The 26,108-nt window shown below is 31.4% G+C and overlaps 2 protein-coding genes and 10 non-coding genes across 12 annotated transcripts; 7 read left to right on the plus strand and 5 right to left on the minus strand.

Moving 5' to 3' along the window:
- Positions 1 to 5,666: 5,666 nt before the first annotated feature.
- LOC135960261 (attacin-A-like) lies at positions 5,667 to 6,391 on the minus strand. Its single transcript, XM_065511508.1, has 2 exons — positions 6,205 to 6,391; positions 5,667 to 6,144 (listed from the first exon to the last, which is right to left on the minus strand). Exons 1-2 carry the CDS (start codon positions 6,369 to 6,371, stop codon positions 5,706 to 5,708), a joined length of 606 nt encoding a protein of 201 aa, XP_065367580.1. The 5' UTR covers positions 6,372 to 6,391; the 3' UTR covers positions 5,667 to 5,705.
- A 253-nt stretch (positions 6,392 to 6,644) lies between these two features.
- On the plus strand, positions 6,645 to 6,718 carry TRNAT-AGU (transfer RNA threonine (anticodon AGU)). Its single transcript has one exon. It is a non-coding gene; the product is annotated as a tRNA-Thr (tRNA).
- Positions 6,719 to 14,932: 8,214 nt separating this feature from the next.
- Positions 14,933 to 15,005, minus strand: TRNAA-AGC (transfer RNA alanine (anticodon AGC)). The gene has a single exon. It is a non-coding gene; the product is annotated as a tRNA-Ala (tRNA).
- Positions 15,006 to 15,113: 108 nt separating this feature from the next.
- Positions 15,114 to 15,185, plus strand: TRNAP-UGG (transfer RNA proline (anticodon UGG)). Its single transcript has one exon. It is a non-coding gene; the product is annotated as a tRNA-Pro (tRNA).
- A 171-nt stretch (positions 15,186 to 15,356) lies between these two features.
- Positions 15,357 to 15,428, plus strand: TRNAP-UGG (transfer RNA proline (anticodon UGG)). Its single transcript has one exon. It is a non-coding gene; the product is annotated as a tRNA-Pro (tRNA).
- Positions 15,429 to 16,457: 1,029 nt separating this feature from the next.
- Positions 16,458 to 16,529, plus strand: TRNAP-UGG (transfer RNA proline (anticodon UGG)). Its single transcript has one exon. It is a non-coding gene; the product is annotated as a tRNA-Pro (tRNA).
- A 228-nt stretch (positions 16,530 to 16,757) lies between these two features.
- Positions 16,758 to 16,829, plus strand: TRNAP-UGG (transfer RNA proline (anticodon UGG)). The gene has a single exon. It is a non-coding gene; the product is annotated as a tRNA-Pro (tRNA).
- Positions 16,830 to 17,249: 420 nt separating this feature from the next.
- TRNAP-UGG (transfer RNA proline (anticodon UGG)) lies at positions 17,250 to 17,321 on the plus strand. The gene has a single exon. It is a non-coding gene; the product is annotated as a tRNA-Pro (tRNA).
- Positions 17,322 to 21,189: 3,868 nt separating this feature from the next.
- On the minus strand, positions 21,190 to 21,261 carry TRNAP-UGG (transfer RNA proline (anticodon UGG)). The gene has a single exon. It is a non-coding gene; the product is annotated as a tRNA-Pro (tRNA).
- Positions 21,262 to 23,774: 2,513 nt separating this feature from the next.
- TRNAP-UGG (transfer RNA proline (anticodon UGG)) lies at positions 23,775 to 23,846 on the plus strand. Its single transcript has one exon. It is a non-coding gene; the product is annotated as a tRNA-Pro (tRNA).
- Positions 23,847 to 23,927: 81 nt separating this feature from the next.
- TRNAA-AGC (transfer RNA alanine (anticodon AGC)) lies at positions 23,928 to 24,000 on the minus strand. The gene has a single exon. It is a non-coding gene; the product is annotated as a tRNA-Ala (tRNA).
- Positions 24,001 to 24,690: 690 nt separating this feature from the next.
- LOC135949070 (glycine-rich protein) lies at positions 24,691 to 25,067 on the minus strand. The gene is made up of 2 exons (XM_065498529.1): positions 25,056 to 25,067; positions 24,691 to 24,984 (listed from the first exon to the last, which is right to left on the minus strand). The coding sequence occupies exons 1-2, from the start codon at positions 25,065 to 25,067 to the stop codon at positions 24,691 to 24,693; spliced, it is 306 nt and encodes a 101-aa protein (XP_065354601.1).
- Between the last annotated feature and the right edge of the window lie 1,041 nt (positions 25,068 to 26,108).

Here is a 26,108-nt window from a genome sequence, read left to right on the forward strand (position 1 = left end):
ATTCTTAAGAAAATTATTTATTTATTTTGTGCGAGTGGTAGAGTTTTTATTTAAAGAAGAACAACTTAATCATAGCATTTCAACAAAGTCATGTCAGCTGCCATAATCCCAACTTAATCCGAGATAAATTTGCCAATTTCAAAACCACAATCTTATGAATACCACGATGCAATACACCTCATCTTATGGATGTGTATTTCTTATAATCTGCTTGAATAGATAGATGGATGTTGTTTATTTCTTTTCTACTTCCCCGAGAATAATTCCTTTGTATAGCTTCCTTTTCTAAGGTAACAAAAATGTTGTTAAGTACGAAGGTAAAGAAAACAAATTTTGTGGTTTTTTGTTGTGTGTTAAAGTCAATATTTATTGTAAACGAAAAGTACAACCAATTTCAGAAGGTATTTAAATACAACTACTTTAAACGAAATCAATAGATTAAAAGTGAAAATAAGAGGAAATAAACTTTAACAAACTTTTAAATAAGTACTCTCCAATTATAACTAAAATAAATCAAATTCAACTCGTCTCAACATTCATGCCATTTAACGCAGACTCATTCAGTGTATGTTAATGTTCTATTTTCTTTAAAAAATCTTCAATATAACCGAATTTTTATCCATCGATATTCGTTATTTTAAGTATTTTCTAGAGTTTCTTGGATTTTCCATTCGCAAAATTATTGAAAACTATTTCTTCAAGTTTTACCAACCCACTCACACCTGTGTTCTTATTTATTTGCAAATAAAATATTTAAATTTGTACTGCATACTTTAGGGAGCTTTTTTATTACAGTTGACTGGACTCACAAAAAAAAGAATTTCCGAGTTTTACCCGGAATTTTTGAATTTTTTTTCTTTACAAACCATCTCCTGAAAATTTCGAATCGAATATAAAAAAAATCATCCAAATCGCTCCAGCCGTTCTCACGTGATGACATTACATACATGGACCATTTCATTTTTATATATATAGACAAGTAAGAGAGCTATATTCGGATGTGCCGAATCTTATATACCCTTCACCAAATTATACTTCAAAATAAAAATTTTAAATATTTTTAGGTAAACAAAATTAATTTTTTTTGTTTCAAGTTGTTTTTTTAATTTTTTGGAAAAAAAATTTTTACAATTTTTTTTTTTTAAATTTAAATTTAAATAATTTTTTTTTGTGTTTTTTCACTTTTTTTTATTAAGCGAAAAAAAATTTTTGTTAAAAAATAAATTCGGGTTAAAAATTTTTTTTCGATTTTCACCCATTGTAGGTCTAACTTACTATGGTTTTATATACGTCGTTGCAAATTTGAAATATCTATCATTAGATATCCATATTGTCTATATTAACGACTTAGTAATCGAAAAAATCGAGGTTGTCCTGGATTTTCCTTATATCTAAGCCATTTGTGGACCGATTTTCTCGAATATCAAGGAAGAATTCCGGAGATATTGATGTATGAAACGTGTATGTAAGTTATTTTCGGGGCTTCGGAAAGTTGACTTCAACTGGCTTAATCGACTCCGCTATATATAAGGATCCAGAATATATATACTTTATAGGGTCGGCAAATTATATTGTGGAAATTACAAACGGAATGACAATCTTATATGTATATACCCATTTCATGAAGGTGAAGGGTATAATAATCCCGTATTGTGAACACCATACTTTTAAAAATTCTCGATATATTTACGCTTCGGAACGAGTCTCAGCCAAATATTGTCCACCCAGCGACAGTTGTACCAACAGAAAGTCTTTTTTACCAGGAAATAACTCTCGAAAATTGTTACAATAACAGATGAAGCAACATGACTTGCAAATGTTGAAATCGAAAATTTGGGGTTGGAAGTTTGACGTAGAAAGTCATTAAGATAAATAAAGAATAAAGTTCAAATCTTCTGAAAACAAATTTTTTAAGGTATTTATAGATGACAATACTAGGGTATTCAATCGATTAACCGTTAATCGGTTAACCGATTAATTTTTGTCGATTAACTGTTCGAATAATTTAAAATTGCCGATTTTCAAATAACAAATAAACCGATTAATTTGTGTCGATTAACCGAAATTTCTTTTTTTTTGCACTTTATATAGAAATATAGTTTTAAACACTCAAATTATACAGTTGCGGTATAAATAATAGCAGCAGACCATATATTTACAAATTACTTTTTATAACTCGTTATGTGTTGCTTTTTGGAATTCCATTACTTTTTGTTTTTTTACTTAAAAGAAGCAATAACAAAAATATAACTGTAAATTTTTTAAATTCTTTTTTCTTTCTTTAAAATTTTTGCGTTTTCTTTTTAGTTCGGTTTTACAAGCAGTCCAAATAATAGCAGTTTTTTATAAAAGTGCAAAATTAACATATTTTAATAAAGTTTTTGGAATAAATTTTTTTTCTAAAAGTAAGAAAAATTGATATTTATTGATAAAAAAGTATATTGAGTGTTACTTTTTTTACAGTGGGGCGGGCAAAGCATTGTACGGAGGAAAAACGTAACATTATAAAAAAAATGATTTCTGAAGGAAAAAAATACAGAGAAATACAAAATATTCTAGGTTGCTCAGCCAAAATGATTCGGAACGCCATATTATTTGAAGAAAAGACCGAAACACGTGGAAGAAAGCCGTTAGTAACTCCTGCTTTGAAAAGAAGTGTAAAGCGTTATAGTTGCAAAGATCCTTTAGCGTCAGCTATAGAGATTAAGGATAACGTATGCCCAAGCCTGAGTGTCGAAACAGTGCGTAAGATACTACGTCAACAAAATTTGCACGCAAGAAGCCCAAGAGCTGTACCACTTTTAAAAAAAACACATGTCAAAAAAAGATTAGAATTTGCAAAATTGCATGTGACATGGCCCAATGAAAAGTGGCGCAACATATTGTGGTCAGACGAATCAAAAATTGTTTTATATGGCGGAAGAGGATCTCGGCAATATGTGAGAAGACCTCCAAACAAGGAATATGACCCGCGATTTACAGTTAAAACTGTTAAACATGGAGGCTCAAGCATAATGGTGTGGGCATGTTTCTCATATTATGGTGTAGGTCCGATATATTGGATAAAAAATATCATGAATGCCTCCCAATATGTAGATATTCTTAAAAATATCATGCTTCCATACGCCGATTACGAAATGCCTCTCAGATGGATCTTCCAGCAGGACAATGATCCAAAGCACACCAGCCGACTCGCCAAAAGCTTCTTTGAAGAAAACGGAGTTACAGTTATGGAGTGGCCTGCGCAGTCGCCTGATCTCAATCCGATTGAGAATTTATGGTGTGATGTTAAAAAAGCAGTGTCGGATGCAAAACCAAAAAATAATAATGAGCTTTGGAGAACCGTGGAAGGATCCTGGAAGCAAATACCAAATGAAAGATGCCAAAAACTTGTAGACTCCATGAAAAGACGCTGTGAAGCTGTTTTAAAGAACAAAGGCAGCTCAACAAAATACTAAATCATTATTTTCCTTTCATACTAAATACACATTTAAAAAAGTACAAAGTTGATTAACTTTTTTTAAGAAAAAAATAATATTTGGAAAGCTGCTGCTATTTTTTTTACTGCCAAATCATTTTAAATGAATACTTTTAAATTTCTGATCTCTCAACCTGAAGTTATTTTTTAAGTTTAAATGTAAAATTTAAAAATACCTTAAATAAGAAATTAAAAAATGAAAATATATATTTTTTTAAATATCACAGTAATTTTTTTTTAACATCTGAACAATAATTTCGGCTGCGCTGCTATTATTTATACCGCAGCTGTATGTCTTAACTCATGAACATTCCCTTTTAACAATAGTTTTCCAAAACTGAAACTAAGGAATTTGGAAATGACATTTTTTGTACAATGTTCTATGATAAACTTTTTCCAAATGAGTCGGAGGACATTACAGAAACGAGTCTTTTATCAGAACTTAAAAAAAACTATTAAGAGTATTCAAATCTAAAAAAAATTAGTAAAAACTAAAAAAAAAGAACTGAGAAATTGAATATTCTTTATCATGCCTTACTTTTGATTTCACCAACATCGACAATCAGTGATAGAGTTTTTTCCAAGTCAACTTTTATTAAAACTAAAGAAAAAATCATTTAAAAGGAAAACATTTAAATTAATTTCTTTTGTTTAAAGATTTTTTCAGAAGATCTCACTAAAATCCTATAAAAAACTCACATTTGTATAAAAAGAATTGTTGAATTGTTATGTTTTGTTTGTTTTTCAGTTTAAAACTAAACTAAATTATTCGGTCAATCGAATAATTTAAAATTAACCGATTATTAACCAATTAAATCAAAACCCCGATTAATTATTTGCTCGATTAACCGATTAAACCAGAAACCCGATTAATTGAATACCCTAGACAATACTGAGTATTAACACATTTCAAATTTAACCCCCTGTCTATACTTGACAAATATTTATCATAACAATAAATGACATTTGTTGTCAAGACAAAGTTGTCTGAGCAAAAGCACTAACAATTTTGTCATAACGAAGCAATAATACTAATAAATTGCAACTATACCTGATAATTTTTTATATTGACAACCATTTTGACGTTTATTATGATAAAAATGTATCAGGTATAGACAGGGGGTAAAATATTATTGAAATCTTTCGGTATTTAAAGAAATCGTTTCCAAAAAACATTTATTGTTTACACGATATTATTACACATATTTTATTTCTTTGTTGATTGATACATTTTTGTTTGCCTTTTTTGTATTTATAAATACATACCCGATACATATGAAAATAAAAAGTTTTTGAATTGTTTTAAACAAATTTTCAATACCGACCGTAAATCAAAAAAATCATTCGTATTTTTTGAAAATCTAATACAAATTTTGTTTAGACGATGAAATTGTATTATGATACTTGAGTTTTTGACAAATATTAATACTCAGTATTGCCGTCTATAAATACCTTTATCAGCTAAAATTAAGCTTTAGTTCTTTTATCACGTAGTGGTGTCCGTATATGGTTATATTTCCATGACTCAAAAAATTACACACAGCGTAATGGATCGATCCCCACATAAGTTGGTAGTAAAATTGAGATTCATATAAATGTCCAATTTTAAGCCAATGTGCAACTAATATTCAGAAGGGGACCTTTTATGGGGACTAGGGACAAATGTTGCCCGATATTGCCTATTTTTAATACCAAACAAATCTTATCAACATAGAGTATTAGGAGCTAACTGGCTCCTTTCGTTAGTTTAAATCCTTTTTCTAATGCTTTTGAAGTTAGAGAGAACATGTGTCCTTGTATTCCCTCCCTAAACTGTTTACTATCTAAGGTGTATAACATTGTATCGCCTTTTTGGCAATAACGTTTTCAAAAATAAAATATTCTCCCAGGAATTTAAATATTTTACAACAGCATTTAAAATAGATACAACCTCAAAGATTAAACGAACAAAAAATTCAATTGTACAGCGATTTTACTTCATTCTCTTCTTTATAAAGTAATCTTTTATGTAAATTTGTTTGTCTTGCAAGATAATCACAGCTTTGTGTCAAGTAATTTTCTTGGTCATAATCATTTGGTAATAAACACAAAAACCACCAACCAGACAGCCAGCCAACAGCATAAATATTACATCAACATTACATTTTATGTTATTTTAATGTATTTTTTGAAACATAAAACGCTTGTTTTCTTAACATTTTATTACATTGTAAATTGCGGTAAAATGTTAATTTGTTAAAACTGTTTCTTTGAGCACTCTATTCCACAGATCATAAGATATGGTCAAAGAGGAAACTATATTTTGCTGGCCCACTAAAGGTCCTCTTATATGAAATGTTAGATTTGATGTGAGATCTATATTGAATGATCCATTTTCAGTTTTCCATAAATTCACTTTACAAATCAAATCTAAAGTGCTGGAGTTGAATAAGGGTGTGTGTGAAATACCCACTGCTAGCATATGACCCTCCTGGGGACAACACCAACAAATGTTGCCACCAATGCGGCAAAATGTAAAGAAATTATAAATATTAGTGGTGTTGTGATAGAAATTCAAATCGACTCCATATAAATCATTTTTAAACAGGCGTAAACGTAAACTGCCCTGTAGATTATCAGCCTCCCTGGAAATGGTGGCATAAGTAACATTTACAGCATTTCCTACACTAAGAAATAATATTTTATTTAATTACAGGTTTGAACTCATTAAATTATGTTAGATTTACATCATATTTGTTTCAGCAAAAAATCCTTTTACTAAAGGTCCACCCTCAAGATTTATATTGGCAAATAGCCCTGCTAAAGTTTGTATTTGATCATCCCCCACTTTTTGAGCTGCAAATATATTTAAGTTATTTATTCCCCAAGTATTGGCCGATAAACTAATGCCCATTGGTGACAATAATTTGTATGTAAATTGTTTTGAATTTTAATAAACAAAAATTTGTTTTTTATAAATACAAAAATAGTTCAATATTTATTCATGTTTTTTTTTTACTTTCTACAATATTTATTTTAAGCAACTTTTAATTAATGAATTGTTTATCTTTAAAAATATGTTTTTGTTCGCTGTGTTTAAAGAAATAGTTTTTTTTTAAGATTAGATAGTGTCGAGCAAAAACGAACCTCGAAATTTGAAGCAGAACTGCATAACATCGAGCACCGTGGCGCCGTGGCTTAGTTGGTTAAAGCGCCTGTCTAGTAAACAGGAGATCATGAGTTCGAATCTCGTCGGGGCCTTTGAAGTTGTTAATTTTTTTTTAAACATAATTTTTGAATACATATTTTGTTTAAAAAGGTAGGTCAAATTGTAGAGAGCCGAATAAAATTCCCACATACAAATTTGCTAGAGGAAATACAATTTTCTTTTGCCTCGATTCTTAAATATTTTGGTAACTGTGGGTTTTCGTTCATATCCCTATGTTTTATGGACCGATTTCAATTACAAAAGTTTGATTTATTTCAAATCCTTAAGTAATATGGAAGCTTTGCAAATTGGATTTCAACTAATAACCAGTAAGAGATCTAGATTCGGCTGTGATATTTCTCAAACAAAAGTTAGTTGAATAGGAAAACTCTGACGAACTTGAAATAGGTATCTCATATCTTCTTCCGAATGAATATTCTCACAAGTTACAATATAACGGTAACATTTGTAGCCCGCTTCAAACGAATCAGTTGCATTCGGTACAGGTTCCCTGTGATGATCTTGCCAGATTTTAGCAGTTCTTAATAGAATGGTCCCTTTTGGTCCCACCAAATATAGAGAATTACTTTAGCGCCATGTATATTTTGCTTTGATATCGATTCGGCTGGTTGGGCGGGCTACACATACGATCTCTTCAGCTTCGGGTTATCGTAATGAACCCATTTTTCATCGCAAGTAATGATTTGGTGTAAAAATTATTTTCTTTTATAGGAGCATTTCAGACATGCAAAATAGTCTTTCAAGGTCTCTCAGCTTCCATTCGAATGGTACCCAATTTCCCTGCTTTTGGATGAATCCTGCTGCTTGCAAACGTTTTGAAATTGCTGATTGAGTAGCTTCCAATGATTTTGCAAGATAATGTTGAGTTTGATAACAATCTTCATGAATCTTCAATGCCTCCAATTCTTGGTCTTCAAACTTTTTGGGCTGGCCTGGACGATTTTTGTCTTCTGAACCGCACAAACCATCTCTTTTTTTCAAATTAAAGAAGTAAAGCAAAACTTCCCGCATATGAAGCTTTGTTGGCACAAAATTCGGGATTTTCAAAGTAGAAAACAACTTTGTTGTTTACACTATAAAATTCAATAACTAGTGGGGTAACTAACTCCATGTAAACAGTAAGTGCATTACTTTAAACCAGCTACTAAACTGTTTGTTTGAAATCTATGTTTAGTAAATTGACTTTTTTCTGGATTACGCACATGTTTAAATAATTCGTTCGAGGACAGTCAATTGAACTACTGAGTAATTGAATGATTTATTTTGTCATAGCTGAATATTATGATTATGAAACTAAATATTAGTACAGCAAAAATTTAAGTTTTTTTTAAAGTTGTAGAAACTACACTGGACTTCAAAAGTGAGTAAAGCCCACTTCTTTTAAGATTATGAAAAACATTAGAGTCCCACCTAACCTTTTTTTCAGAACCGAACACAATATTCGCCCTAATCTGCAACTTTGAAATTTTAATCAATGGATGGATTTTAGCTTTTCATTATCTTAAGAAAATCAAATAATTCACTGGTGTTTACTCACTTTTATGGATCATAGTATATTTCCCCTTTGAAGGTCTAGTTTATAGTGCATTTACATCGAAGCGAAATCTAGTACATATGAGATTTCGAGCCAAATCTAGTTATTTTGACAAGATTTCCCATAGAAAATGAAATCTACGTCGTGACTAGATTTGCGGAAATCTCCTCAAATCTACTCAGTACCAAGTGATGCAACCGTGAATTTCTTAATAATGGACTAAAAAATACAGCACTGTACAAGTAAAATTTTTCAGATACAATTAAAAAAAAAATAATATAAAAAGTGCGGAAAAATTTGAGCGTTTGAAAAATATTTTCAATGGATGCAAGTATGAATAAAAGGTAATAATAGATGATTAGGTAATAATACAAATTATAATACTTAAAATTACCTTTTTTAGTCAGCTGATATTAAATGAAATCTTGCTAAATGTCAGAAAACCGCGGTGTAAACGATATACATAGATTATGACAAAGATTTCAATTGAAATCCGCTTGATTTCGCTTCGGTGTAATTTAGACGTATGCCAAGATGATGTTTTTAAGGTGACGAATTCATGTAAATTGAGGCGAATACATTCTTTTGTTTATAAGAAGTTTGACATTTGCATGCAAAATCAGCTGTAATCTTCTGTTTAGTTGTATAAATTCGCCTTGTTATGTTAATCAAATTGATTTGAATTAAAATCCTTGCTAGTATTTACTTTGTTAAATAATTAAATTATGTTTTTAACAAAATATCCAAAAAAAAAACTATATTTAGAAAACTGATATCAAACTCTGAATCTTATTGTTTATTTATAATTCATTTTTTAGTTCTACTTGTTTTTCAATATCCTTCCTAAAACTGTCAAATTTCAACATATGTCAATTTTTGTATCCAAAATACAAAACAAGCAACTAAAATCTATATTCCTGTTCTATTTCCAAAAAAAAATCCTTAAAACAAACACAAAAATATGAAATAACAAACAACAGTAAAAAAAAAAATGCTGCTATATTTGAATGTCATCACATTGTTTAAACATTTTTTATTACTCCCCAATTTTTTTTTTATGAATGAATATCATCTCATATGAGTTGGCCAATTTGGATAGACATGTTGAACGATAACACAAGTCCAACGACCGTTACCTACAAACCATGCACATCCACCTGTTGTATGTCACAGAATCATGGGTGGGGGAGGGAAAGATGATGACAACATGATGCAAATGGCAACATGATACTGATAGGAGTATGGAAAGGAAGAAGAAGAGCGGGATGTTGGTGTTGCTGATATCGACTATACAAAGTGTTATATTGGAGGAGTATGTTTGGTTGTATGTATTGGAAATGTTATTGAGGAATGTGGTTATGTAAACTTATGGAGACATTTATCCAGCAAATTAACAAATGAATTTACAATGCCTACAAATATCGGTGAGTAAACAAAAAAAAAAGGAAAAAACACTGCCTGTGTTTGGCAATTCTGCTTTAATTTTTGATGTCCTTATGAAGTGTTTGTATTTGTAGGTTTAATTGAATTTCAGTAATATTTTGTTTATTAATTGTATCAATATGTTGTTTAAAAATACATATGTATATTTAGTACTACAGTTACTCTTTTGTAAACAAATTAATCAAGATTAATAATAATCTACATCAGTGGTCGGCACTCATAGCCACCAGAGTCCGAAAACGATCGATTATTCAGCGAATCTCTTTAATTTCCAAGAAACTGCAGCTGAAACATACCGATTGCTCACCGAAGCTTATGGTGAAAGTGTTTCATCCGTTTCAATTTGTGAGAGATGGTTTGTTCGGTTCTGAAGTGGCGATTTTGACACGGAAGACAAAGATTGCCCAGGCCAGCCAAAAAAAAGTTTGAAGACCAAGAATTGGAGGCATTACACTATGAAGATTGTTGCCAAACTCAGCAAGAACTTGCAGCAGGATTCAACCAAAAGCAGGCAAATTGGCTACCATACGAATTGAAACAGAGAGACCTTGAAAAAGGATTTTGCATGCCCGAAATGATGCTTGGACGTTATAAAAGAAAATAATTTTTGCACCGAATCATTACTTGCAATGACAAATGGATCTTTTACGATAACCCAAAGCGTAAGAGATCACCCGGCCAACCAGCCGAATCGATACCAACGCCAAATATCCAAGGTAAGGTAATTCTCTATATTGGATCCATTACGATAACCCGCAGAGTAAGAGATCATATGTGAAGCCCATCCAACCAGCAGAATTGACACCAAAGCCAAATATCCATGGTGCTAAGGTAATTCTCTGTATTTGGTGGGACCAAAAGAGTCCTATCTATTATGAGTTGCTGAAATCTGACCAGACCATCACACGGAACCTATGCCAAACGCAACTGATAAGCTTGAAGAGAGCATTGGCCGAAAAACGCCCAGAATGAAACTGCCAGAAACCGTAATATTTCATCATGACAAAGCTCGGCCACATTTTGCAATACCTGTAAAAAAGTATTTAGAATAAGGTGGTTGGGAAGTTTTGCCTCATCCGCTTTATAGTCCAGACTGTACCCAGTCCCATTCCTATTTGTTTTGACCGAAGCAGAACGCTCTCTCTGGGATACGCTTCACTTTGGAACAGAGTATCCGATATTGGCTTGATTCATTCTTGACCTTAAAAAATGAGCAGTTCTTTTGGCTCGGAAAGATGGGGAAAAGGTCATAGCTAACAATGATCAATACTTTGAATTAATTTATATTTTACAAATGTTTCAAAATAAATACTAATTATTTGAAAAAGTTCCGCATTTTTAAGTCATATATCCAATAGATTAAACTAAGTTTAAAATTTACAATTTATGCGTTTGTTACTTAAGGTTTGATTTTAAATAAAGTTTAAACTTTACAATATATTTAAGCAGTTTATAATGATGGTTTAAACTTCAGCTAAAAAGTGAACTAATATCTTTGGTTTTAATTTAAAAATAGTTTCAACTTGACAGCAGTTTATCAATTGTTATTATCCAAATGAGTTTAATTTCTAAAAACCTCAGTTAGCAAACGAATGAGTTTATTTTTACTTAAACTTAACTAAAAACTGGAAAAGTTTATGATTATTTCATATTTAAGAATCACTGCTTCCAAATTATTGGCATTTATGTATGTTATTTATAATTTTGTTTATCTTAATATTTTCTACTTAAACGCGCCGTAGTCAGTGAATTCAGCAAATCAGTTGTAATATTTAATGTTCATTTGCAGCAATTGAATTGTTAAAATTTATTAAAATACACACAATCTACATAAAAAAACAAAGAGACAGACACGCCAACAGTTTTATACATTTAATTTCAACTGACCATCAGGAAGTTGCTTGGTTTAACAACTCCTCATTCATAGTGGGGTAAATGATAAACATTAACTATGAAATGGAGAAAAACATCACTACCACCACCAAGAACAACTAACTACAATAGATTTTATGTTTTTCGATAGTTAAGATAAAATTGGCTGACGTTGCTAACAATAAAATCCAAAAGAACAAACAATAAGGCGTAAACCATTAAAGGTCCTTTACAACTTAAAGTAAAGCAACTACATACTAACTCTATGTGGTATTGTGCGTCTTGACCAACAACACAATAGTTTGCTAGTCAGCTTATATTTTGTGGTAATTTTATTTGTTTGTTATAATGAAATAAATAAATAGTAAACTAAGTTAGATTAAAACTAACATTCAGTTCTATGTATGTAATGCACTACAGACGTTAACAACGTCAACTTATTACAAATGGTTTCTATTGTTCCTGGATCCTTTTTAGTAGGTTTTTTTTAAGGATAAAAATAGTAAAGCAATTGTCAACAATATCCGTTTCCCTTTTTTTAATATCTCTGCGCAACTAAAAATTTTAAACAAAAGTTTAACGTCAATATTTATGGATTGTTTAGAAAGGGGAGAAATGAAAAATAACAGCATGTGGGAGTTTTTGGACATATTTCAATAAATTATGTTGTCTTTTTAATTTAAAAGGTGGATTAGTTTTATTTTCAATTGTAAATGGTTGGAAAATTTATAACAAGTTTTGGCTGGTTACATAAGTAAGACACAATTCCAGCAGCATTGAGGAGATCGTTTTAAAAAACACATAATTTAGATCATTGGTAGGCAAAAAGAGGCATTTAATTTGTGTGCTCTTTTGGATAAAAAATAAAATATCCACAACAACATCAAGAAACTGAATGAATTGTGTGTATTCTTACGCTCTATTACGCTCTTTTGTTCACATTCGGGTTGTTTAACGAAACTCATCGTAACCTGAACAATATGAACGCCTACCATGGATTTAGATCATATGTAGTTACTCAATGTTTTCCTCTTCAAGCCTGTCTCCACAACTCCTGTAGAAATCATTGGACGTGTAGTGCTTCTCTATTTATATTTATTTCAGCCAGTGTCCGATAATCGGAACCATCAATAACCAAAGATGTTTCCTAAAATATGATGGCAAAGATTTTTGTATGTCTCAGCATAAGATTACGCCATATAACCCTGGTTATTCTTTATTTTATTCTGCTTGCAGTACCTTGAATGGTTTAGTTCAATGTTTCATGTTTAGTTCAAAGTTTCCTGGACCTTGCTATGAACTATTGTCAATGGATTGGAGAACCTTTACCAATCAATCCGCAATATCTTTGATTCCTTTTAGCAGAGATCTAAAACAATTAACAGTTTATACACAAATTTCTACTAAGCAAATTTATAACCGATTATGGCCAATAGGCTAGGTTGTTGAAAATAAATAATAATAAAAAAAAAAAAAAGACCCCAGATAGAAAATTTGTCTTTCAGAGACTTTCATGCTCATTCAAACCGAGATATTCTCTATCCTACAGTGATTACATGTATAATTGCATCCTTCCAAGTAAACAAATCATAAAATTTGTTGTTATCTCCTTCCTCTCCTTGATCGTCACATCCTTCGGAGTGGTACGAGGATTATGGCTGACCACTGCTTAAAAAACGATTTTCTATGTCTGAAATGTTGGATCTACGGTATAAAAGAAAACCACTACTTGCGATGAAAAATGGATCCATTACGATAACCCGATGCGTAAGTGATCTCCCGTTAATACCGGCCAATCAGCCGAATCGACAGCAAAACCAAATATTCATGGAGCCGATGAAATACTCAGTATATGGTGGGACCAAAAGGATCCTATCTATTATGAGCTTCTGAAATCTTGCCATATGATCACAGGGAACATACACCGAACACAACTGATTCATTTGAAGCGAATATTGACCGAAAAATTTCCACAATATGAAACTGTAATATTCCATCAGGACAACACTCGGCCATATGTTGCATGACTTGCTAAAAACTATTTAGAAAGAAGTGGTTGGGAAGTTTTGCCTCATAGTTTCGCCCCGTCTAACTACTATTTGTTTCTATCGATGCAGAACGCTCTTTCTGGGATACGCTTCAGTTCAGAAGAGAGTATCCGAAATTGGCTTAATTCGTTCTTGGCCTTAAAAGATGAGCTGTTCTTTTGGCTCGGAATCCATATGTTGCCAGAAAGATGGAAAAAGGTCATAGCTAACAATGGCCATTACTTTGAATACATTTATAGTGTACAAATGCTTCAAACTAAAAGCTAAAAATTTAAAAAAATTCCGCATTTTTAAGTCATACACCCAATATATTCCACGAACTAACGTATAATAAAATGTAATAACTAATGTAAATTATGTCTTTATGCATAATTATCCAACAAACTAAATATGGATAATAGAATGACCGTAAAAAATAGATGTTCTTCTGGATCCCACAAAACGATTCCCCTTTCCAGATATTAGATTTTTTCGAACTTTGAGAGACGAGTGGCACGGATTAACGTCGTTTAATCGAGCTCAAAATTCGGCTATCTCAATATCAATCGTTTTGTGAGGTCCAGACGAACAATATTCCGAAATTTTTTTCCGCCATATGAGATCTGATCACCCTAATGAACAACCTTAAGACTTTAGACAAATTAACCCATATTTAAACAAATCTTAAAGCTAACAACTCTATATCAAGGATATAATGAACTTTGTACATTTATGTATAGAGGATATGTGTTTTTCACTAAATTCAATTAAAAATATCCTTAATAAAATTTTTCAAAATTCAATTTAATAAAAAAATCTAGTACATCAATTCACATAAATAAATAAATTAAAATATGCACAACACGTTCACTTTTATGAATGAATGTTGCCAAATTTATGAAGTTTACTTTTTTCTCCCCCATTCATTTAACTATAATATATCAGGATTTCGAAAAATTTCAAAATACTCTGCATATATCTCAAAAAACAAACACATTTCCATACATTACTATTATTATTATCATCTTGACATTTTTCGTACGTTTTTCTTTTTTAAATAATTGTGTGTAGCAACAAAAAAAAAAGCTTAAAAAAATAAACGTGCAAAAATTTATTGGCACGTTCTTTAACACTAAAATATAAAAAAAAGGACCAAAACAAAGCATCCTGTTAGTTGTTTTTGTGTCTGATTTTTGTCACCTATGGCAGCAGACCCGCAAAAACTCATAAATTCATACAAAACAAGCAAATGCTGAGCTGGAAAGGTTAAAATAGTATTTCAAGTGTGGGATTTTCAACTTTTTTCATGGTAAATAAATGCTACGCAATTTAGCGTATTAAATTAAATTTTATTAAAAAAAGATACTATTTGGAGATGCGGGGCATCGATCCCCGTACCTCTCACATGCTAAGCGAGCGCTCTACCATCTGAGCTACATCCCCATATATTAAAATTGCTAAAATAATACACTGTTAAATAAAAACTCAATATTTTTAATTAGAAATCTCCCTCCAGTTTTTAAGGTTAATTTGGAAAAAGGCTTAACAGCTGGCTCAATGGTCTAGGGGTATGATTCTCGCTTTGGGTGCGAGAGGTCCCGGGTTCAAATCCCGGTTGAGCCCACTTTCTTTTTGTCAAAATTTATGGCTAGGTTATTACAATACCTTTGAACTTATGGGACATATAATGGATTTTGTCATGAACCAGGAGGGAAATATTTTCGTAAACCTTTTTATGGATTTAACAAATTTTACCTTAATTTATGTGTATGTTTTGAAAAGTTTTTACCGGCCGGCTCAATGGTCTAGGGGTATGATTCTCGCTTTGGGTGCGAGAGGTCCCGGGTTCAAATCCCGGTTGAGCCCGTTGTATTTTATAAATTCATACTATAACTATGACCATTATTGCTCAAAATTGCTCTGCAGATTTCTCGATTTGCAGGCTCAATATTCAGAACACGTTTGGCAAAAGGTATGACGACCCATTTTACGCCTGATACTCAGGAATTGAATAATAAATGAGCATTATGATTGCGCTGATGTTATAGATATTAATTCATTATTTTATTGAACCTTTGTTTAAATCGTTAATTTGGAGCAAAATAAAACTACATAAAATAGTGAATACTCATAAGATAGGTTTGTCACATATGACAAATATTAGACGAAAAAGACATAACCACTAAATAAAATACATTTGAATTCTTTTATTTATTTCAAAAACTTATTTTACTTACGATGATTCAATACAAAAAATTTAGTTTTATTTTATTTGATGCTATTTGATCTTCCAAATCACTTGTAAGAGTAAACACGTCAAACTAATTTGTAATAATTAAAGTGGTTACGCTTTTTTGAGCAAATATTTGCCATGTGTGACAGACATTTAGTTACATTTAGTAATTGCACTATTGACAGTTTAAGGGTACTGCTACACGTTCAATATATATTGACCGCTATCCAGAATCGCGATATTTATTGAACGTGTAGCGTGCAGTATTGATGGATCACGATCCAAATCGCAGAATAACCTAATTTTGCGTGATCCATTACAATGGATCGCGATCCAAATATCACAATATACATATGTATATTGAACTTGTAGTACCCTATAAAGCTGGCCACACACGGAATGTTTTGTTCGCCTGATTTGTTATTGAAAATTTTCAATTACTTGTGATTTTATTCAAAACAAGTAACAAGACGTCGAACACGAACAAATCATACTCACAAATCAACCGTGTGTGGCCAGCTTAATGTAAAATGCTTGACAAACATAACTGTACAATTACTCCATTTCTAAAAAGGCTCCAATTTTTTTGCTTCCACGTCTCAAATATTTTTTATATTTAAATTCTAAATTTTTCAATATCTTTGAAAACATGTTTATCAGCTGGCTCAATGGTCTAGGGGTATGATTCTCGCTTTGGGTGCGAGAGGTCCCGGGTTCAAATCCCGGTTGAGCCCGATTCTTTTATTAAATAAACTTATTTAAACCTTTCCGTAAACAATTAAACTCTTTTCTGTACAATATTCAACTCAATAATAAGATACATACAGTAATTTTGATATTAGATAGGTTAGGAAAGGTTCAAAAGCATTTCTTTTTAGTTTTTTTTTTGTGTAAATTTTATCCAAAAATAAATATTATATAATCAAAAAAAGGGATCCCATGAAAAGAAAGGTTTGTCAGTTGGCTCAATGGTCTAGGGGTATGATTCTCGCTTTGGGTGCGAGAGGTCCCGGGTTCAAATCCCGGTTGAGCCCGTTGTATTTTGTAAAACATGACATAACACCAATTAACAAGCTTTAGATTTTCCAAGGTCAAAGAGGTCAGCTACGATAGAAATTGTTTACGGATTATTCTATCTATGTAGTATGTATGTTACTTCTATCTTGGAACTTATCAGTTAGCAAAGGATAATTAGTTACATTTAAGTTCCAGTTTTATAAAAGTTTTTAATTTATATTATTATCAATAGAAGAATTACTCATTTACTTTTTACATTAATACTTTTAACAATTTATCTGTTTTCTTTACCAAATAGTTTTTTTAATTGGAACAAGTTCATTACATAAACTTCCTATAGGAAGTTCTAAATTAATAGATTTCTGGAAATACCGTTAAAATGTAGTTCCAAATTTCCTCCGGCTTTAAGATTTTAATTTAAAAAAAGGATATATGTCGGCTCAATGGTCTAGGGGTATGATTCTCGCTTTGGGTGCGAGAGGTCCCGGGTTCAAATCCCGGTTGAGCCCGTTATATTTTTATAAATCGGTGTGGGAAATGAAACTGGTTGCAGATACATGTTAAGAATTATCCCTAATTTTTTCAATAAGATAACTTAAGAAACAAAGGGTCACAACCAACTTTCTACTATCGTTTCAATTTGATTGGGGATGTTTTATCTTATCCATATTTACTTTAAGTTGTGGTGGTGTGGTGGGTGACCAACATTTTGTCTATTAACATTGGGATCAAAAAGCGTAATTTACGGATCAAGATGTCAATATGGGTTGATGAGTTTGTTGCCAGAATTATGTGTCGAGTATTGCTGAATTATAAGATCCACAAATTGTAAAATGAAACGATTGAATTACATTTCCGTATTTTTGACATACAATTCGATTTTCATATCGGTCGTATAATTGTTCCTATTGTTCAGGATGTTGCTTAACGTGGTAGCTCGCTGTTCTTATGTAATCTAGAATATATTTGTCTCATTTTTGTTAAGCAAGAGTGAGAAAGAAGGCGAATATCATCAGACTTTCCAATTGTTGAATAAATCTTAATTTAAAGTATCTGTTGTTGTTAAATCATGATATCTTTTTTTGGAACTAGAAAAATAGGTTATGTGAGGACGGAAAGAGGGAGTAGTGTTTGTGGACATTCGTCCAAAAAATCTGCTGGTATCAGGAACAAGTTTCCTAATTTCATCAGAACACATTCCATTGTAGTACCGATAGAACAGTGAAACGCAATCCACATTGCGTCGGTGATCCAGCGAATCAATAGAGTTGGATACCCTACTGACACGCATAATCACCTTCACCCTCTCCTGTACGCAGTTGAGAAACTACAAAATAGACTTTGAAGCTCCGGCCCATACATGAGAGTCAGGCGCGGATCCAGAGGGGATGAAATAGGAAATTCCCCCCCCCCCAAAACCGAAATGTTTTCATTTAAAAAAAGGAATGAAAAGAAAGATGTAGAACAAATTTACCCCCCCCCCCCCAAATGGTTGACCTGGATCCGCGCCTGATGAGCGTTGTATTCCATTTTCGGACGGATATACATACGTGGTGTAAATAGTGAGGAGATCAGATGGAGTGAAGTAATTATTATACCGTTTCAGAAATCCGATACACTTGAATGCTTCTTTTGGCACTTGAAAAATGTATTTTTACCAGCGGACATAACATTTTATTATCATGCCCTGAACACCAAGAGCGTCTGATTCCACCCATAAATACAGATGAAGCGACATGGTCTGTCGTTTGTTTTTGTATCAACACTGAGTCTTGCGAACTTTGAAAGCTACCCTTTTCGCAAGACCCCATTCTGAGATCGTCTGAAGGTCACGATTAAGGGAATCATTCATGTTTTACCTCATTGCCCCAATCTGCGACAGGCTTCATTCTGTAACTGAATGAATATGAATATGGCAAATGTTGACGTAATCTGCAAACGGAGCATTGCGGTACCCCTGAATGTATCTTGAACTCGTTTGATAAGATCCCATCTATAACACCTCGTATAGTGCGATCTCTGAGAAGCTCGGTAAAGGTGCACCATGCCACACTCTATCAAACGCTTTTAAATATCTGGAGCCACCACTTTACTTTCGCCAAAACGGTGAATGGAATAACACCATTTTTCCGATAGGAAGGCTAGCAAGATCGTCCTTTACGACAGCTATACTGTCGGTAGTTAAGTAAAGCTAGAACACAGTATATCGCATAATGATTGTTCAAAATCTATAAAAGCCAACTACTGGATACATTTCGATTTGGCTGCTCAATCTGTTTACAGGATTTAGGAAAGCGAATGCCACATATTATTGCTTTCCAGAGCCTTTATAAGCATCAATGTGGGTTCCTTGAAAAAAAGCACTTTCCTCTAAACTCTGTCTTATTAAAAACTTTTGATGCTGATATTGATAAGTACATAACTTTAAGCTGGGTATGCATTTAATTTGCAATTCATAATAGTTTCTTAGCATTTCTTTCATGTCCATCATGAATTGTAATGGACGTTATCTGGAAAAATGTTTATTTATATCTTTGCAAAACAAGTTTTAAATCTTTGACTAAAGTTTCTAGTCAAGTACATGCATATCTCTGTACTTTACTAATGTACATAAATGTACATATGTTTATTTAAAAACAATTCAAAATGTTTTACATATATTTATACACTTTTTAAAAGCAATCATCTTGATCACCGATACATATGGGAATTTAACATTGAAGCATAAAATGGACTTCCTTTTGTTAATAGTATCTTATCAAAAAAAAATAAAAACTTGTAGAAAAGTTCGTCATGCTTGGCATCCATTTTCGCACTGGACCTAAATAAACATTTTATCATGAACATACAATACAATGAAGACAATAAGAAAACAATTCATTTTTAATTGAAAATGTAGCCCAAAAAGAAGAAAAAAATAACGAAAAAACAACATTGTAAAAATAATAAAAATAAAAAATAAACAGACACAACACCAAGCAATTGACCAGCTAACAAACTTAATAAAAGTTTTTTACTTACAAACTCTCATATACTGAAATAGCAGCTTCCATCCCACTCCATTCAACATAACATGCTGATGGAACTCAATAATAAGTTTGTAATATGCTTTGTATAACCTGATAGTGTCTAATGTTGTGGTGCTTGCAGTTGGTATGATGGATGAATTATTCTCCAAGATGGTTGGTAATATGTAAATGTTTTGATTTCATCATAACCGAGTAATAGAAATAATAACAAAAACAACAACTCAATATTATGATAAACAAACAATGGAATGGACATTAAGACATATGTACAGTAGTAGTCCTTACTCCTATAACAGAACACCACACACATCATAGGAATGAAAACATCAACAAGAAATATCCCAGCTTCAGCTCACTCTCTGCCTCTTGCTGACACACACTATAAACATATCCTAAAGGATAATGGATGGACAAAACTTACAAAATAAACATGCAGCATACATGCGGGCGTATTTAGTCATATGTACGAATGTGCGACTACAAAACCTCGTTTATTCGGGATAATAAACAGATCTGCAACAGAACGAATTCATTTCGAAATGAGTTATGAAAGAAAATCCTGTATTATTTTGGTATATCGATCTCTAAAACCTGCTAATCCTTTTTGCAGTCACGAATCCAGGTCATCCAACTGGGAGGAAGGGAAAAATAAAGTAAAATTTATTTTACATTTTTCTTTTTTCCTTTTTCGGAAATTACCAACCAACCCCCACCCCCCAGTCTGGAACCGTGCCTGACTTTATGTTTAAAGCTCTTGAATGAGCTTCACATTTTCAGCTACACAGAAGCCTTTCAAGAGCCTCAACAACAGTGAATTTTTTGATTTTTTTAAGTACATGAAAATCATTAAATCATCCGACTTAAATCTTTTTTTTTAGAACCGAATCTATTATTCAGCCTAATCTCCAACAAACCGAAACTTTTAAATTATAATCGATGGATAGATTTTCGGATTTTCATTATCTGAAATACTAAATTAGGAAAATATCAAAATTATTTAACAAAGCGGAATAAATTTAAATATTTCATAATTTCCAAAGAATTCTTTTAAAACTCTGGACTTCCTGTAAATATATTGTTCGTATGAATAAGTAGGAGGAAGTAGAGAACCAAAAAGACGAACACTTAACAGTTTTAGTAAGTTATCTAAAGGAACCACAGGCTAACAGACACAAATTTATTTATATAAAACAAACGTTAAAAGTGGTGGTGGTTATAAAAACAATCCTCTATAAATAAACACTAGAAATGAACAATAAATAACTGAACAAATATTTTCTGGTTTATTTGCTTTTATTTTATTTTTTTAAAGGAAAAAACTTTCAAAAAAATTATTTAAAAAAGAATCGGGCTCAACCGGGATTTGAACCCGGGACCTCTCGCACCCAAAGCGAGAATCATACCCCTAGACCATTGAGCCTCTTGTAGAGATGATGCAAAAATTCATTTTTATTTGTAGAAAGAAACAAATTTTATTAAACACATTCATGTTAACCCTTGCATGAACATGCAATTTTTACACAAAGTGTTATACACTCAAATGGGGATTTGTGCGAATATTTTTCAAAGACTTTTATAAGCAAATAATATGTTATTTTGCATAATACTTGCATATATAAAGGGTCTGAAAGCAATAAATTTTAATTATCTATCAATTGATTGAAATTTCAGCAAAATAAATTTTTCGAAAGCGATTACACCTTTAATACTCAGTTTTTAATCCTAATTTGTAATTAATATCATTGCGGGTGTTTGTATGCTGGGAGGAGCACGTATATTAAATTCCTCAAAGGAATAACAAAAATATTTTTTAAGATAAATACAAGATAATTTATTTGAAAATCTTTAATCTTTACATTATAAAAAATATTTAGTCCCAATCGTCATTGCTTTGTTCACCTTCACTGCCATCTTCTTCATCCCAGTGTTTGATTTTCTTATTGGTCATTCAATCATCACGTAAAACACTCCGATTTATTTTTCTTATCACCATCTCTTTTGGCTTCGCTGCTGTAACTTTCTTCTTTTAACTCATCCTTAACTACATTATCCACTTGTTCAGATTTCGATATGTTTCAGCTTATTTATATTATTTAAAACCGCCTACTTACGACTATTCAATGGACCAGCTTCCTCTAACTGATGTTGGAAGTCCATTTTTTGTATGCGCACAGCATTAAATAGCTGCCTACATCAGGAGTAGAGATTTTACGCAATGCTATTTCACGCTCAATATCCTTCCTACATGGTTTAGTTCAAGTTTTTGATTTTAAGCTTGCTTAAAAGTCGTTTCCAATTCCTCATCGGTAGGTTTTTCTTCTTTAATTTCTACCTCAACTTCAATCAGTCTACCTCAACCTTAATCAGTTTCAACTTTGTCTTTATTAATAAATATAATTTTTAATTTTTTCTAGCACGCGACAGTACCAATCTTGGTTTTTGGCTTTGTGGTACTTAGAACTTTGGCTATTTTCAATTTTTTTTTTTTCATCTTTTTACCATTTCTTGTAAAAAATACATGGTTTCTACATTAATTGATGCGCCTTTCGTAATGTTTTGCAATAAAAATTAAATATATCAAGGCGATAATGTATTAAATAATTTGATCACTTTTGTTTTAAATAGTTAGATTTGAATTTATAAAATAGTAAACAAATTTACATTTATTATTATCAAACACTTTTCTAAAAGTGTCTGCAATACGATTATGTACCATATGTCTAAAAGCTTTTCTTTTTTATGGAAAAATTTTAGATAAATTTTATATAGCCGACTTTTATCGACTTTTTTCCTCAGAATGCTGATTGTTCGAACAATCGACTTATAGAACAGCCTACAGCTGATCCAATGAAATATATGTCCGACCAAGGCGAATTTATACAAGGTGGAGTCAGTCAAACAGCTGATAATTTTTTTTCGCTTTTTGGTTTTAACAGTTGTCAAAGCTTGTTTTTATATTTAAATATCTACATATTCTAATCGTATTAACAAAATATTTATTTTTTACATAAATAAGTAAAGCCCTCACTATACAATTATCTACACTACATTAAGTTTTAATACATATTTGTTTATTTTTTCATTTTTGTTTTTTTGACATTTGTTAAGACCAATTGTTGTATTTGTAGAACTGATAGCACCTTGTATAAATTCGCCTTGTGTCCGACTGTGCTGCACACGTCATGAGCCGCTCAAATGAGCACAAACATTTTTTTTATATTCAGTTTTTCCTAATGAGAAATGTTTCAAAATGCTTCACTTCTCATCATTTCTTTAAAACACTAACAAAAAAATAAAAAAACTACAGCGCAGAACAAAACACACTCGCCACAAATTACCAGCAGAGACATAAATCAAAATTAACAACACGCATTGCAGTAAGCAGCGCTGCTTTTTTGGCCCCAGACATCATTTGTATTTTATAATTTTTAGCAATTATTTTAAACATTTTTAACGATATTTCATTAAAAAATTAAACATACAACTTAATTGATATACATTTAACACTTCCGCACAAATTTTAATACAAAATATTTAACAAACAATTATTTAAACACTTCAGCTGCAAATAATTTTTAATTTTTCTTTAGAACTTTAGATTTGCTCTTTAATTTATTTATATTTCAAAACAAACACTTTAGAAACATTTATTTAAGGTATTTATTATAAATTTCATTGAATTATTTATTAAATTAATAAATTCCACTTCTAACAAAAGCAAACTCTCAAACGCGTTACTAAATAAAAACTAAACAAAACAAACTTGTGTTTGTTGTCATTTTGCCACCAATATAACGGTATCGGTAGATTGTGAATTATTATTGTGAGTGATTCTTGTTTAAGGCTAATTGTGAATTATTTGTTTTATATTCACCACTAGAGAATTGTAATGAGTTTATAATAAGTAATTCAAAATGCTTTTGTTAGATATGAGGCTCAATGGTCTAGGGGTATGATTCTCGCTTTGGGTGCGAGAGGTCCCGGGTTCAAATCCCGGTTGAGCCCAGTTGCTCTTTTTTGTTAAATTTGTTATTATAATAAATTTTTGTTAATATGAGCAAAATAAAAAACAAGAAAAATGTCAATTGGAGATGCGGGGCATCGATCCCCGTACCTCTCACATGCTAAGCGAGCGCTCTACCATCTGAGCTACATCCCCGTTGTTGATTGCACAGTTGTAAATAAGTTGTTGTAATAAACTAGTGGGCAAAATTTTGTAAAAAAATTATTCCAAAAAATTAAATAAAAAAAATATTAATATTAATTAAAGAAATTAAAATTTTTAAAAAAGAAGTAAATAAAGACTTACTTATAGTTAAGGTATTTTTAATACAATTTGGTGATAAAAAAGTTTTTTGTTTTTTCGCTAATTTTGCTAATTTTTTTGGGAATGAATTCTATAAAAAATTTTCAGCTCCAATGTTGTTATTTGTAGTAAAAGTCTTTTAATACCTATGTTTGTTAATAAAAGAGTTTTTAAGGTTTTTCACATAAAAATATTTCGGCAATTTATGGAACGATTTGGTTGAACGTATTCTAGAAAGTTTTGACAGAAAGAATGTATCTTGTGAAAACAAAAAGTCGTAAACTGGAGCCCCAATATACAATATATTTTTTAGTTATCTTTGATAAGAAATAAGAGTATTTAGGCAATTTTAAAGAAATGTTTGTATAATGTAAATTTCTCTGTAATATAATTCCCTTTTATAAATAAAAATCGATGGGTTTTAATTTAAAAATAAATGAAATTTATGTGTGAATATGTTAACAAATGATAAATTTACAAACTAAAATTTAAATTAATTAAAATATATGCTAAACAACACTATTAATGATAAACATATTACAATTATTTGCCTAACCAGCCGCCTCCGCCAAAACTGCCGCCACTGTGATGAGATTCATGATACTCATGATGTTCATAGCCACTGCTATGGAAACCGCCACCGCCAAAACCTTTATGACCATGACCACCGCCTAAGCCATGACCGAAACCAAGACCATGATGTTTTAAACCCAGCAATTTTGGGGTACGCACTTTAACACCAGCAAAAGCAAAATGTGGTCCTTTGAAGGCCACAAATTTCAATTTGCCGCAGCAGGCATCGCCAATTAACAGGAATAGAAGCAATACAGTAAATTTCTACGAAAAAAGAATACACAATTTATTACAAAATGTTTTTAAAATTTAAATATTTATTTAAGAAAACTCACTAGTATTTTCATTATTATTTAATGTTAATTGTAACGATTTTTTTTTTTAAATGTTTATGCTTCACAATTGTTTAGTTTTATATTTTTTGTATTGTTGTACGATCTTTATTTATCTATATTTGGATGCTGGTCTTGTAAAAACTGAAACCGATCTTTTGTGGTTTCTTACTTTTATTCGTATTTTGTGCCCTTTACACAAAATCAATCCATATGTAAACAATTCCATTTAAGTTGTTTTTTTCATTTTGTTTAATATGTTTTTTGTTTCATCTTTTATTTGGCTTAAATATAGTACACATTTTGAGTTTTTTTTTTTTTTTTGTTTATGTTTTTTGTTGTTTTTGGAATTTTGGTTTTATGTGCCCCTGAAAATATTCCGGTTTTATGCTGTGTCTCTGTTTTGTTTGTAATTGATGTGTAAGTGGTCTCGAACATTTTATCAATCAAATACGTTGCGATCGTAGTTAACCCCTGAACAGCACATTACACACAGTGGTTGACAATGCAATGGAAACGTTTAGATATCCCTTATTTTTTATGACAGCTTCACAGCGACAATGCATTAAAATTTGACATATTTTGTCATTCCCTAATAACCGCATCTGATAAAGCTGCCTTCATGGTATAATTTTGAGTCCGTATTTTGGAATCTACAATTTCCCATATAATTTCTATGGGAATGATATCTGAAAATTGGACAGGCTACTTCAAATCACGTACCTATGTAGCTGGATTTTAACCACTCGGTTACAACCCCAGAGTTGTGTGTTTGGTGTCATTGTTGCCCTGGAATCTCCAAACTTGGAGATAAATATTGATATAACGGTAAAACATGACGTTTATATTTTCTTAAATGTATTTTTGTTAAATTTGAAAGGTCATGTTTTTGAAATTCTAATCTATTTCAAAAAAGTTTTCATTATATTTTCACTCACTGCAAATTAAAGAGATAAATGTTTGATATTTGTTTGAAAGATAAACCATTTTTAATGGGTTAAGAAACACGTGAAGCAGAGTTTTGCATTAATAACCATTTGCTAAAAACTACAAATT

This window comes from Calliphora vicina, chromosome 1 (genome assembly GCF_958450345.1).
Source record: "Calliphora vicina chromosome 1, idCalVici1.1, whole genome shotgun sequence".
NCBI classification, from domain to species: Eukaryota; Metazoa; Arthropoda; class Insecta; order Diptera; family Calliphoridae; genus Calliphora; species Calliphora vicina.

Excerpts from the sequence above, each read along its gene's own strand:
- LOC135960261 (XM_065511508.1), bottom strand. The coding sequence starts at position 6,371 with ATGGGCATTAGTTTATCGGCCAATACTTGGGGAATAAATAACTTAAAT. Across the intron at positions 6,145-6,204 it reads TTTGCTGAAACAAATATGAT|TGTAGGAAATGCTGTAAATG; the intron begins GTAAATCTAACA and ends ATTATTTCTTAG.